Source organism: Anguilla rostrata, chromosome 2 (assembly GCF_018555375.3).
Source record: "Anguilla rostrata isolate EN2019 chromosome 2, ASM1855537v3, whole genome shotgun sequence".
In the NCBI taxonomy this organism is placed as follows: Eukaryota; Metazoa; Chordata; class Actinopteri; order Anguilliformes; family Anguillidae; genus Anguilla; species Anguilla rostrata.
In genome coordinates this window covers 21,617,492-21,632,967 of record NC_057934.1, presented here as the reverse complement: position 1 = coordinate 21,632,967, position 15,476 = coordinate 21,617,492, and the positions used below count along the sequence as shown (strand labels likewise).

The following is a 15,476-nucleotide window of genomic DNA, read 5'->3' as shown; positions in this document are numbered from 1 at the left end:
TCCGCTCTAACCACTATACAGCATGATATGACACACAGTGTTCCGACCACCAAGCAGCGCACCCAGTGCTCTACCCACTAAACAATGCAAAACGAAACCCGGCACTCAAACCACTGTACAACATGAACCCCGGCGCTCTAACCGCCGTGCAACACATGGGCAGCCTGCTCCCCTTTGGGACGCCAGACCTCCGCTCCCTCGCCGGCTGAAAGGAGGTGATGAACTCTCTGCCGATCCTGCGGCCCCTAAAGCCACAGACACAGATCTAACTACCCCGGAGCGAACCCGCCGAGGTTAAAAAAAGATGAGAAGCAGGGGAGGCGTCTCCCTCTCTCTCCCTCTCTCTCCCTCTCTCTCTCTCCCTCACTCTCTCCCTCTCTCTCACTCTCTCTCACTCTCTCTCCCTCACTCTCTCCCTCTCTCTCTCACTCTCTCTCTCTCTCACTCTCTCCATCTCTCTCTCCCTCACCCTCTCACCCTCTCACTCTCTCCTCCCACTCTCTCACTCTCTCACTCTCTCACTCTCTCCCTCCTCGAGTCGTTGTTGATGGCGAACCCCAATCTCCCGCAGTCAGAAATTAAAACCTTCACCACGCTTTTGCTATCGGCGGCTTTTTGCGCCGCTAAGCGGCTCCGCGCCGGGCTCTCCCGGCCCGCCGCGCTGTAACCGCCGCATTTGCATGTCCGCGCCGGCGTAGCGGTGGAACAGCTGGGCGCGCGGCCCCGCCTCGCCCGGCGGGCGCCACGGAGACCCGCGCGTCTGCTGCGCCCGCGTTCCGCACCGTCTGGCAAACCCTGCGCACGAACACGCAAACGCAGCACGCTCACAACACACATCTAAATCATTCTGACGTAACGCCTGTGGAACATCAGCTGTTAAAAATGCTCACTGCTTAACATATACTGCATAGCTGTATGTGTTCATATACATAAACACCTCAAATATCTCTTAAACCTCAAGTGAGATTCTTCTCACCAATTTACTGCTTTTTGTAAACACAAAACATGCCTCTCTTTAGAGTTAAACACAACAATATGAACAAGCGAAATGAAATCATTGAGACCGAAATGACACGGGGCCATTTCTGAGCCTCTCTGAGGGAGCTCTGCGTGCAGCGGCGAGGCAGAGGTTGCGTAATCGCCACTCGATGGCGAGCGCCGCCGGAGCCTCATTTGGAGGGTTCGCTCCGAGCGCCGGAGTCAGGCCGGGTCACGGACGCCGCTAGGCTAACGGCGCGGCCTACTCACGGAGGCCAGATTCCGGCTCCGGGGGACGGCACGCGAGCCGGCAGCCCCCCCCCCCGCGGCTCGGGGGGTTCCGCGGGCTCTGGGCCCAGGATCCTGTGCGGTTTGTTGCCGGTGGGGGGGGGGGAGCGGGTGAAACAAGGTGAGGCCGACGCCCCTATCTGTCCGCTTCCTGCTTCCTGTTACCGGCTCATTGGCACAGCGACTCCCTCTCTCTGCACCCAGTGCATCTTTCTGCCATTTTAGAGCATTTCAGACCGTGGCATCCATCTGTATCACTCACTCACAAGGGAGGAACGGGTGGAGATGGAGGGGGGGGGGGGGCCCTCAGAGACAGCTTAAGAGCGCCATACCGCGCTCTCTCTCTCCCCCCCGCCCGCCAACCCCCCCCCAACCCCCCTGACTAATGCTCCCCAACACTCGTACATCACCCGCAAATTGGCCAAATGAATTAACCACGGCCTCTGCTTAGCGTTACGAGCTTTAAATGGGTTTTCGCTCTCCAGGCCGGCCCAATAATTGCATTTATCCATCTTGTTGAAGTACGGTTTACACGCGCTAACATCTCACCAATCCAGCCCACATTTTCTGCTCCAGTGGCGGGAGTGCGGCGGGGATTTGTCATTGGATCATAACAGGTAATTCAAACAACAATTAGTTCCATGACTCGCCCGTATGTCAACGTCTGTCTGAAGCCCCCCCCCCCGGCCCCCCCGGCCCCCCCGGCCCCCCCGCACGCCCGACGCTTGGCGGCTCCGCCCGGCTGAGCGCCGCTCGCTGTTCTTCAATTTCAATCAGGGCGAGCTGGAGCTGGAGCGACCGCGGGCCGCACAGAGAGGCCCTGTGCCTGATGCTGCACTGACACGGAGTTACACAAGCAAACACACACAGCCTCTCACATACACACACACACACAGTCTCTCACACACACAGTCTCTCTCATATACACACACAAATACATACACACACACAGACTCACACACAGTCTCTCTCACACACACACAAAAATACACACACACACACAGACTCACACACAGTCTCTCACACACACACACACACTCTCTCAGATACACACACAGATACACACACACACACACAGTCTCTCACACACACAGTCTCTAACACACACACACACACACAGACTCACACACAGTCTCACACACACACACACACAAACTGTCTCTCACACACACAGTCTCTCTCACATACACACACACACACACACACATATACACACACACACACTCACACACACAGTCTCTCACATACACACACACACAAATACACACACACAGTCTCTCTCACACACACACACAGTCTCTCACATACACAGTCCCTCACACACACACACTCTCACTCTCACCCACACACAAGCATGTCCGCCACGTGTGTGGTGAGTGTGGGGGGGTCATTCCTGCACTCGTGTGTGTTTGAACAGCAGTGCATTAGGCGAACAGAGGCCGGCAGGACAATCGAGCTGTGTAAACAGAGGGTAAGCTCTCCCTCCTCGGACCTGCGCTGGGGGGGCCGGGGGCTATCTAAACATCCCGCCACTCTTCCGCCCGGCTCCAATAAACACCGCCGCTCTCCGGCCCCCGCCGGCACCGCCAGCGCCACCCGACTTTCAAACCGACCGCGCCGGGCCACGACCGCGTCGCCAGGGCAACGTACGGCCTCCTCGCGCAATCAATCATGTGACTTAGGAAGAACTAAGTTTCCCCAGTAAAAGGTCATGTTGAAAGCCTTCAAGGAGATTCGACTGTCACCGCAATGACCACCGCCCCCGTGCCCGAAAAAGGCAGCGTCACAACGAGGAAAGGAAACACTTTTAACTTCCTGAAAACTCAGCTTTTGACACAGAGGGCCAAGACAAACGTCAGTGGTCAAAGTTGTCCATCTTTATTAATACGGCACCCTTTGCACATTCCAGCACCAAATATCTATGGTAAAAAGGAAAGAGTAAGCCCCCCTGATTCGGTGAGGGAATCCCCGGCTGATCTATGATGTCAGCACTGATTGGATAAAGAGCTCACTAGAGGTTTGGGTAGGTAGTGAAATGAAAAGGCCTCCCTTGCAGGTCTGTGGGTGAGCTCTGATTGGATAAATCGGCTCCACAGCCAGAACAGGGGTTATTCGCCCCGCCCCCTTTTCATCCAGTCACCCACCCCACCCCCCCCCCACTCCTACAGCTTGCCCAACAATCACCTCAGCAGCACAGCTTGATCAATTTCCGGCAATTTCCGATTCAACCCCTCCGACAAAACCACGTCATTCCGCACCTGCGTCCCGGAACGGGACTGACCCCTCACACGCTCCAGGGAATCAATTACTTCGAGTCAGGATTCATTTGGGAAAGGGCAGCCTCCGCCCCGGCGGTCCGTTCCGCGGCAAAATCCGGAACGATGATGGCGGTGCGTCCGACAGGAAGGCATTACCGCGCGTTATCGGAAAACCCGCAAACACCTTGTGGCGGACGTCACCCGCCCCAGCCACACACGCGCCGAGCTGCGGTCGAAGACGTTTGGAGAAGAGCGGGCGGCCTCCGGTACTTCACCCACAAAGACTGCGTCTGCTTACACCTTAATGATACCAAACATCACCCACAAAGACTGCGTCTGCTTACACCTTAATGATACCAAACATCACCCACAAAGACTGCGTCTGCTTACACCTTAATGATACCAAACATCACCCACAAAGACTGCGTCTGCTTACACCTTAATGATACCAAACATCACCCACAAAGACTGCGTCTGCTTACACCTTAATGATACCAATTATGTACATAAAACTTCAGTTCTGTGGATACATTCAAATATATAAGGAAATATTCACTGGCATTTTTTTTGCTGATAAGTCTGTCGCGGAGACATTTTTCTTTATTTTAGCAAAGTGAAAATGCTCATCGCATGCCAACACCAACACATCAGCCCAGAGGCCCTTTTATCGCACGTTAACCTTGTATATATTCTGTTCGAAATCCCACAGAAATCTCGCAATTAATACATTCGTTTATTTGCTGCTTCGGCAATGCGGTCTCCTTCACCTTGCGTGTTGATGTGAATTAAGCACCTTGACGAGCAAACAGGATAACGAGCGGCTCATTAGCGCATGCACACGAGCGCGCGGGGCCCCATCGAGGCTATTACGCCAAAATTAAAAATTGAATCGGAGGATTAAAAATACATGTCGGACTACGCAACCTTTCCCCTCTGCTGCAGCGTTACATTCCACATAGCCTACTATAGTCTCGCAGACGGAATTTCTACTCCACTTTTTTTTAAAAACCCAAACAGAATCAAATCTTAAAAACCAGAATCAAAAAGCATCAAACCCTGGCAGGCAGAGAATTTTCTAAGCTTCTGGAAGAAACAAAGGTTTGCCTGGGAATATTTGAGAAAGAGTTTCAAGAAGACACAGCAAATAGGACTTCATATTTCCAAGCAGCCAGGACCTGGATTTTAAACGTAACCGCAGCTTTCTTCACATCTCAATGATTTCTCTTTTTTATGGGCCGTTTCCTCACTCGACAGGCCAGTTTCATTTCTTTGGACGCAGTTCTAGCAGCCGACTAATAAAGTCCACGAAGTCTCACCAATTAGCGACACCCTGCCCCTTTGAAGAAGGTTCGAGGCCCAACCAGCATCTCTGAGCATCACCATCCACTCCCTTACATTGTGGCACCATTATAGATCATACACAAGCACAGGCTCACAAAACGTCCTTTATATCAGAACATCACACCATCATTCTGTACAATAAGCCAATGCTGGTATTATTTAATAAAAACATAAGTTGATCGTTATTGTGTTTAAAGCACTGTCATAGTCCTCCCACACCGTGGCTGGATCGCTGCATTCGAGCGCAAACCAGAAGCAGACCCAATCAACCGGCCTGGGCGGCCAGCGAACGCGACGCGCGCGGCGTGACGGGCGAAGCGCGCACGGCCACGCCCCGGGGTTACCCCGGCGGAACCCCCAATCCCCTCCCCCGAACCGCGCGCCCCCAAAAGGTAAGGGTCCAGAGCTCAAACCGCCGCACCCGCGCCGCACCCGCGTCCCCCGCACCCAGCGGCGCGCCCCGGACCCAGGGGCCGAGCGTCGGCCTGCACTCTGGCCCGACCCCAACCCGCTCCAGTCCAAACACACGCGCCGCTCCTCCGCCCTCAAACAATGCTTTCCTTTGAGGTTTTTTTTCTTTTTCTAAAGGTGGTGGTGGGGTGGGGAATGGAGGGTGGGGGGTGGGGGGGGGTGGGTCCTGTGGACATCATTACTGAGAGGGAGAGGAGGTGGAGGCAGAGGCGTTTGGAGAAAGACCGAGGTGAACGGGCAAGGGTTCCGAGAAGACACAAAATAAAATTCTTAAAAAACGGAAAGTTGAGAGGAAGCTCGAGCCGCGCGCGTCGCCTGCCAGTCAAGCCCGGCGATAAACGACGCCTCCCTCTCTCTCGCGGCCCCCCGCCGATTAAAAATAAAAATAAAAAAGGAAGAGAGAGAGAGATAAATGCAGCCCCCGGAAGGCTCCATTGTTTGGACAGCTAACCGCGAGCGGCCTCTGCTCTCATTACGGCGGCATTACCGCCAATTACGCGCCTCGCTCCGCCACCTTTGGAGTCCAGCGCACACGACGCTCCGTGGGACGGAGCGGACGCCCAGGTCACCGGGTTTCTTTACTCCGTCCGTCCGTAACACGCTTTCCCTGTCTCCGTTTCTCACCTGCATAATGCTGTGAGATAATGTATTTAGCCTCCCACCTGTTTATGTAAAATACACATTTTATATGTATGTACACGTATGCATGTACGCATCTACAGTAAGTATGTATGTATGTATGTAAGTATGCATACACATGAACACACAAACACATACATCATACACACTCTCTTACCATATATATATATATATATATGGACTTATTATTATTAACGGAAGTTATTAACGTTGTCGTTATTATTGGGATTAAAATGCTCTTACAAATGACATCTCAATTATGAGTATCCAGTCCACTGTTACATGCTCACCAGCATCTAAGCATGATTAATGACCGAACATGGGCTTTCGTACCCTTCCAATACACACGTCAACCAGCGAAAAACACGAGCTTCATCCGAAGATCTCCACTTCCGCAGCCAATTCAAAACGAAGAACATTCCCAGGGTCACGACGGCTAAAACATTTTCACCACACAATCAGACGCGCGTTCTGTCTGGTTACGATTCACTGATCGGCACAAAAAAAAGAAAATAAATAAATAAATAAATAAATAAATAAAGTCTCCATGCACAGAAAATCACTCCACAACAATCCAATTGCTTCAGAAAAGTTACTACAGGACCTGTGAAATTGAACAAATTATTATTAGTATTATTATTTTTATTATTATTATTTAAACAAACAAAAAAACCACTGCAGCTTCTAGACCAGAGCCTTCAAATGGCTGACCTTCCACTAAGCATAGCCAGAGTCTGTTTGCAGTGAGTAGTTCAGCACAGTGCATAAGGCAGATAGTGGCATTTGGTAAAAGTATATTTCCCTGTTTACGATCAAGAGAATAATTCTCTTCACCCAAGACTTACCAAGGGAATAAAGAAAAGGGAAAATGAAGAGGGAAAAAAATAATTCAAACTTTTTTGTCTGTGGCATTTAACAAAAACTATTTTGCTAAAAAAATATTTTTATTGGTACTTATAAAAAGGAAAGGAATGCCTTCTTTCACCTGAAATCTGGAGCTTTCCGCACACCCCCACACCCCCCACTGAGAATAATTTAATTTCCATGTTTCGAGCGGCCTAGCCATGTGGGCCAGTAGCCTATATTTAACAGATGACAAAAGTTGCATTCCAGATGTACAGAGTGATCTTTGTGTGAAGCATTATGGAAATGCATTAGAGACCCCAGTTCGCCACAGCTGCTAAGCTAATGCTTGTGTGTGTGTGTGTGTGTGTGAGAAAGAGAGAGAGAGAATTCAGCCACAACTTAACTCACCGAGTCACTCTCTCACACACATACACACACACACACACAAAAATGCAGACATAATGCAAACACTCACGTGTACACTGAAAGCTGCAGGCACAAGAACACAAGCACAAAAGCACACACACTCCCAGCCTCTACTCACAAGTCTCATTTCATTTTCCTTTCCTAGCTAAGAAATAAAAACAAACCAACACTTAGTCTAATATGAGGCCATGAATGGATTTAAAAACAAGAGTGCCATAATTATGGGGACACTGGCCACCGCGGTATTAATTATTTAAGACCCATGCCTTTTAGAAGGACAAAACCTGTTTATTGGAATAAATATTTTACTCTTTATTATCATTCAGTCAATGATTATGCCCCAGCAATAAATAAATAATAAACAAATGAATTACAGAACAATCCCCATTCTCAAACTAAATCAAACGGAACCTCACAATTGTCCGATTGTGACAGGTGAAAATTCAGACCGCTCTCTCAACAAGAAGGGTCGAGGCGCAGCTTTCGAGACACCCAGCGCACCTTTACAACACCGAACAGGAAACGGACAAAATCAGCGGGCCAGGCGAAACGACCGCGACCAATTTCCACGCGCTCTCAGGTAAATCAAACCGCCGACATCGCCAACGCCACATAATTAATGGGCTCGGGCGGAGGGGGGAGAAAAAGTCCCGTAATCTCAGTAAATATTTACAGCGCAAATCTTTTCCACTCGATCCCCAGAGCTCACAAAACATTACTGTACTCCCCACATCTGCAATTCATTGACTTTTACAATTTACCACATGTCGTGATGGGAGAGGTCTCGACTCCATCTGAATCACTCCACAAATATGCAAGTGATTTATTGTTTTAAAACTGCAGGCCGGTTCAGCGCAAACTCTGCTTTCCGCTTGACGCTGCTCCTATTGGCGGCGCGCGAACAATTACGGTTTCGCACTAATTAGCCAAGTCCTGAAAATATGCGCGCCGTCCACTAATGCCGAGCAGGTCCCGCATTTGTTTTAACGGTGCCAAACTTTAGTCCTGAACTTAACTCCCTCAAATCCGAACCAGACTGCAGTTTTATGGGCGTTCATCAAGTTCAGCGAAACACAAGAGTCACTTTTCCTTTCGCTGGCTGCGATGGGAAAATGGAGGGGAGGAGAGGGAGAGGGGGAAAGTGCAAAGCGCGCAGCGAACGGACCCGGGGCCGGTACGTCGTAAACACGCTGCGATTTGCAAAACAAAACGACGTCAACCTTCCCAATAAACCCAGCGTGCGTCTCGCGACTGCCGACGCAGGACGACACAATGCCCGCCCAATAAACCCCCCACGGGCGACAATTAGGAGTCATTAGCATGTAAAGCCAATTTGATAAGGTGCAGTCCGTCCCCGAAATCTCATTCACCTCACGGGCGCCAGCCATTCAGAGCGGCAGCACTACACACATAATCCATACCGGCTCCATTGTTCCGCTTATCCTCCCGAATTAGAGGGAGAGATACTGTCCTCGTGAATTACAGAAATAAAAGATCTCTCCAGACCTTTCCCTCAGACCAGGCGTTGCGGAAACACAATTGCTCCACCTCAAGCTAAAAAAGATTTTTTTAATTCAGCCCCGAATTAACAAATAACCACACAATATAGTCTTCCCGAAGCCAGCAGTATACTTAATTCGTCATTTGCCTTCCCCCCCCCCCCCCCCCGACAAGCAGTTATTTTATTTCTCAATGGAAGCAACTGTGAGAGAAACCAGATACAAAACCAAACAAAGAAAAAACAACTCCATTGTCTCAGCAACACAATGTCCTGCGAAATCTGCTCGGAATAGGCCATAGAGTTTTTTTTTTTCCTTCTCGAGAAGATGGTTTTTTTTTTTATTCTAAATTGAGAAGCGTGTTTGGGTGCCGTGTCTTTTTTTTAAACTGCTGGTAATTACACGTACGGGGCCGGGGCACCGCGAGGGCCCGCTGCGGCGTCGGGTACCTCCGCGCTCGCCGGCCCGGGCCGCTCTAAATAGCTCCAGCGGATTTATGGCCCCCGGTAATTTGCCGGGTGCGCGACTGTGGGCCCCCGTGCGTTTCTGCGCCACAGCCTGACGGCCCGGCGATTCGCCGCCGGGAGCGCCGGGAGTCTCCGGGCCGCTCGGCTGTGGCGCTGCCGGCAAACGCTGGCGCACGCGGTGGAGAGGGAGAGAGAGGGGGAGAGAGAGAGAGAGAGAGAGAGTGGGGCGGATGTCAGCCGTGCAGTTATGGCTATCTGAACCTGCTCTGACTCAGAAGACTTGGGGGTGGGGGGTGGGGGGTGGGGGGGGTGCGGAGTTGAGTGGCAGGGTTGGATGGTGTGGGGCAGGGGTAGGGACAGGGCAAGGCAGCAGGGGTTAAACTCTGGATATGATTTCATGTTAAACTGTTAAATGATACCAAATTATAAAGCACTTCAGACTCAGGTGGTTGAAAAAACAAACTATGCGTCGTTATAGCTCTCTGAGGTCATACAAAATAGACAGGCTGTCAACCCCTACAACACACACATTCATATATATATATATATACATATATAAAAACACATATACATACATACAAAAATAATTCTTCTTATGTGTGTGTGTAGGAGCGACATATTTTTTTTTACTTTTTTTTTTTTTTTTTAAATAAGGGAATACTATCCATCAGGAAGCATGCTTAGTCCAGCCAAAGGCCATCAAACTAAAAACCTAAAACAACACTGCACTGCCAGAGTAAAACAGGACAATTTTCATTTCATTCACAATTTACACTCCGCACATACGGACCACATTCTTCTACGAAGCCGTCATGACCACACAGATTTTACTTTAACATAAATGTGCGTAAAATATCTTTTTTTTGGTGCAATTTCCAAGAGGAGAATGAATGAGAATGTCTCCCTTGGGTTAAAACAAAACCACTAAAAAGCCAGATGAACCATTAAGCAATAAAACAAAAAGAAATTTCTAAAGTACATTCATTCTTAAAAGTACATTTGAGAGGGAAGCAAAAGAGGCAGTGTGTGACACATCTACCGGACAGGCAGCTGAAACCACACTGACAAATTCTGACACCAAACTGACTCCTGTAAGCTATGCAGAGTACAATGCTTAAGGGCGAACAAACGCTTTCAGAAAACTGTTCCGGGACCACTGGCATTTGACCCATTGTGTTTGTGACCAAACAGACGGGCAATCAATGCCCAGATAAAATATTTAGAATAAACCAAGTAATACGTTATGAAAACAGCAGTCGGAGCATAAAAGCCGAGACGGTTTGACACCTAGTGCGTTTACAGAAGTGAACAATAAGGGGGGATTACATGGGCAAACAGATTCATGGATTTACTAACAATCCAAAGTATTTACTGAAAGCCACTGGTCTCAAAACACAATTACAATTGAGCATTTATTAAACGCTACACCTGGATGCATTGAAACGGCAATGCAATTATGGATGATAAAAAACCAGCCAACATCAACACACAATTCCTGAGCATGTTATTAAATTGACGTTCACTTCAAACAGGGACATGGCTAAAAAATTAAAATAAACAAATAAATCTGGAATGGAATGTGTATATATGTATATGTATATATACATATACATATATATAATACATAAAGACAAAGAACTAAAAATACACAAAGTACCATCCCACAGTGACTGCTGTAGTCTGTATTGTAACCAACCAGTCGATCTGACAGAACACACAGCGGTCTGTGCTCTCACTGCTGACTCGAGCTGACTGCTGTTCTGTTTAAAAATGCACACAGAGAAGGCGCTAAACAAAGTAAGCGACAGCAAACATTCTCCAGGACTCTCGCAGCGTTTCAGGCCTAGCACCTGAACGTTTTTTAAAATGGAGGAAGATCACTGCTGCGCACGAATGCACCCAACACAGACCATGTGCTAAGATATGTGACATTTGAGAGCGCGTGTACGTATCCATATACATACACAGTACACCAAGTACAACGCAGGACTGTAGCACACTTCTTTTTCAGTAAGCATATTAAATGCAGATTCAAAGCAAAGGCTTGTCCTTTTTTCAGTGTTTATTGCAAAAAGGGGCGAAACCTTATGCAACTCTCATACAGTTATTACAATCAGAGCCCTGTCTCTCAGATTAGCTAACAGCAGCCTTGTGGTGAAAACAAACACACACACACACACACACACACACACACACACACAACCATGTTTGTGTGTAACACCCGACAAACAATGGCTCGTGGGGACGAAGTAAACTCTGCAAGCCAGCAACAAATAAAACAAACTACAGCACGATGAAATACGTCACATTATAGCATTTTTAGATGGACAAAAATATATTATAAGACACACTGCGTTTGTTCTTTATAAATCAAATCAATCATCACTATCCTTTGCATACATCACAGGTTTTCAAAACTATGTCTTTTTTACCTCTATGTCTTGTTTATGTGCACTTTAGTTTTTCCAGTGTTTTTAAAATGTGTCCTTTCTTCTTTTATTTTATTATTTTTTTGCATAACATGTGCACAGCTAAAAGGCCTGTTATGATATTATGCCAAATTATCTTACAAATATTGAAACATAATGTAATGTCTGTTGTCACAGAAACCAAGTCGAACAAATTATAAGACCATCATCAATTTATTCATTACTTTCTATATCACACCATTTCATGACAAATAAAAAATGCAAATAATGAATTTGGTGTTAATAGGCTATTCAAAATAGAAATTGAAAAAACACATTTCTTTATGCAAAAGTGTAGGGTAAGTAGAATATTTCATGAAGTCTCGTTGTTGCTCTAGCCCTTTAATATGACATGACAGCTCGGGAAGCAGGGACTCGTAATTACAAACAAATTGAATAAAAAAAATAGTAGGTTTAGAAAATTGCCCCCCATGTGCAGTTATATTGCCCCACTGGGACTGGTATTTGGTGGAGGGTAAATTAGTATATATGCATAATTACACAAAGCTGCGCACGGAAAACAATTTCTGTGTCTTTACTGAACTACACTTTGAGAAAGCGTACGATTGCATTCGATATTTTAAAAATAAAAATGTCTATTATATACCATAAGACAACGTTATTTATGAGGAAAATAATTCAAACATTTCTTCACGCCTATTTACTACGTAGGTGACAACCTACCACGGAGGCATAAAACAAATGTGCAAATATTACAAACGCTTTATTTGGTCGTCATAATTAAGACGCAGAAATTTGATAAATGGGAATTTATAATGACAAGCATGTACTTACATTTAGCAGACTAAATGCGTAATGATTGAATGAAGAATTAACATATAAATTTGCTTTTATTAATGTTTTTTATTTATTTACCCGAGTATAAATAAGATACAACATCTCAATAGCTTTATGTGACTAACAAGGTAAATTAGAAATTAAAAGTAAAACATTCTTCAGAGAGGTTGCACCATCTGCGCTCGTGAAACGCTTGGCATAACTGTGCAAAACTGCACGGGTGAAATAGTTATTAATTGAGAGAAATGTCAGTGGTTTCAAATTCCCTTTATGTACGCTTCCTTAATTGAGAGATAAGGATTTGTTGCTGCAACAACAACAACAACAACAATAATAATAATAATAATAACAATAACAATTATAATAATAATAATAATAATAATAATAATAAATGCAACGCTAAGTAAACGTGTTACGTAAAATAACAAAATAAAATGATTTGAAAAACGCATATTTAAAATAAATACATGCAACCATAAATTGTTATTAATCACTACAGAATAAAGGGTGGGTTTACAAAATATGATTATTTTATTATGTACAGCTCGTAAAACAATTGCTTGTGAAATAACATACCTAATCACATGCAACCTCAAATAGAATAGGCGATGGAAACGCGCGTTCGCTTCGGAGCTGAAAACTGCTCACTTATGCGCTCATAACACAAATACACATAGCTAGCTAGCTAAGACTCTGTACGTGCCATTATACAGTACTTGAAAAGTTGCGAAACTTTTGCTTTAGCTAGCTAGCTATATTAATAGCTAACATACCAAGCTCACTAGGAAGCAATGCGTGAATAACAACACACTGCCTTCAAATGCGTGTCTCCTTAAATATACATAAACAAACATTTAAGTAAATTAACTTACTGTGCGTGCTGTTGGAGAAAGTGATCCGTTTGGAAGGTAGGGGCTTGTAAGATCGGGGATCATTATAAATGGATAACCCGGGTACGGAGGGCTCTTGAACAAACCTCCATCTTGCCTTTTCGCAGCTAACATGGCGGGGGAAAAGAAGAAAACTTTTGTAAGTGCCTTGAAAAGTTTTTAAGCGTCTGAGAATCCGTTAGGATATCCACGACACGCTTACATTGTACAGTACTGTAAAAGTCCCAGAGACAGACCGTGAAGAAAAACGACAAACTCACCCTCCTCTAAACTTTCTCTGGTTTTGTCTCTGAAAGTTTCGGATCTAGGCGGAGGCCGTCTTTCCGCCTTGAAATGCAATGAAACACAAGGTTTGCATTAAAGACGTATAGCGCAAACGGTAACGTTTCAGTCGTACAAAAGCGGTTTCAACACAAAAAAACACACATTTAGGAAAACGTAGCATAGTGAACTAGGTGGACAAATGACCCGGTTAATTTCCCACTTACCTCTGAATCCGACGAGCTGTTTTGATTCGTTTCTGATTCATTTACAAGAGAAGATTTGACATCTGCTAAATCCCTTTCTGCCGAGGAGTTCTCCGAAATTTTTTCCTCCTGTTCCCCTTCGTCTTTGAAGGAGATCATTTCATCGTTCGCTCCCAGATCGTCCCCTCCACCGCCGTTGAGCTGCGGCATTTTCCCGAGCAATTTTGGGGGGCAAAAACACAAAGTTTTTAAACCCTTGATCTTTGTGATCCCGAATCCGAGTTAAAGTTTAGGGTCTGTATTAGCGTTTTCCAAGGACTGGCGGTTTGTACAAACTAAAAAGAGGGGAATCTTGGCAGAAAAAGGAGCCGGAGATGGAGCTGAGCCGCTCGGATTGAGTGAGTTGAAGTTGGTCGGAGTGGTTTTCAGTTCAAAGGCGGCGCTGATTGACAGATAGAGAGGGATGGAAATAGACTCTGGATTCGGGATTATTGACAGGGAGAAACACACAAGAAACTAATGAGATTCAAACAGGGAGGGACTTCAAGTGACGTTTTCATAAATAGAGAGGGGCAGGAAAGCATTGGAAAAAAACGGCTTGAGGAAGCCGGAGCACGACTGTGCCCTCTGAAAAGCGAGAGAGGAAGAGACAGTTTTGAGAGAGGCAGGAGAGTTAGCTATCCAGATAAGCGGTTCAGATCTGTGCCAAAAAACATAGAATAGTCGCAAAATACTATAATCCAATGCGAGGATTACATATTTGGGCGGTATCTGTGTCCCACTGTTATTTTTCACTTCCTCATTTTCTTAAATTTCAGTGGAGCTTGTTGTCAACCGTAACGTTATTAGCATTAGCTAGCTCCGACGAGTTTTATCATGGATGGCTTAAAGTTTACCCTAAATCCTAAATACGGTGTTTGCTCGCTCTGAATATAGGACGTGACATTTTATCGCGTGGAATTAGCTGGCTTGCTAGCTAAATAGAACGCAATAAGTAATTGTGATGCTAATGGAATAACGAACATTTAGCGTTTGTTGTGTTTAAGTCATCTAGTTAATGTAATTTTCTTGCTGGCTTTAGTGATCGTGGTTCATAATCCAAGTATAAGAAGTTTTAAAAAACTAAAGCAAATCAAACCAGAGATCTAGCTGCATTGCGTGGAATTCATGGTCGTTGCTACATTTGAATTTTATCTCGTTACGCCAGCAAGCAAACTATTTTGAAATCCTCAACGCAGACTTGACAACTGGATAAGTAGTTGATTTTACCTAACCCGCAAATTACTCAATTACAAATTAATTTCGGTTGCTAGCCAGTTGGAAATAGGATGTTAAAATTGGATGTCTAAATAATTTGGCTGAAAAATATTTTTGACGTAACCTGCAGTAGAACTATCGTAAACGATCAGGTGAATTTGTGTCAAGGTAAAATTTCCATGTGTGGTTTTACAAGGATTTAGAACATGTTAGTAAAATGTTGCTAACGGTGGACTGTCGCTCCCATTCCAGAGGAGGGCCAGGCTGAGGGGGGGGAAAAAACTGTGGGAAAATGCGTTGAGGGATCCAGCGATCAGCACCGAGGTCTCAACACAATACCGTGTGGACTCAACGCACGGTGCTAATGAGGCTCCGCAGGTCTG

The 15,476-nt window shown here is 46.0% G+C and overlaps 1 protein-coding gene across 31 annotated transcripts in view; it reads right to left on the bottom strand.

Moving 5' to 3' along the window:
* The window catches only part of tcf7l2 (transcription factor 7 like 2), a 108,869-nt gene extending 94,078 nt beyond the window's left edge, over positions 1 to 14,791 (bottom strand). For 8 of the 31 annotated variants that reach the window (XM_064321175.1, XM_064321181.1, XM_064321182.1 and 5 more), the window contains exons 1-3: positions 13,858 to 14,789; positions 13,630 to 13,696; positions 13,352 to 13,476 (exon numbers count right to left, since the gene is read on the bottom strand). In XM_064321175.1, coding sequence (XP_064177245.1) covers positions 13,352 to 13,476; positions 13,630 to 13,696; positions 13,858 to 14,046 — 381 coding nt within the window. In that variant the 5' untranslated portion in view covers positions 14,047 to 14,789. Of the gene's footprint in view, positions 1 to 13,351; positions 13,477 to 13,629; positions 13,697 to 13,857 lie in introns of all 31 variants that reach the window. The other 23 variants (XM_064321185.1, XM_064321186.1, XM_064321189.1 and 20 more) reach the window with 8 other exon arrangements.
* Positions 14,792 to 15,476: the final 685 nt, after the last annotated feature.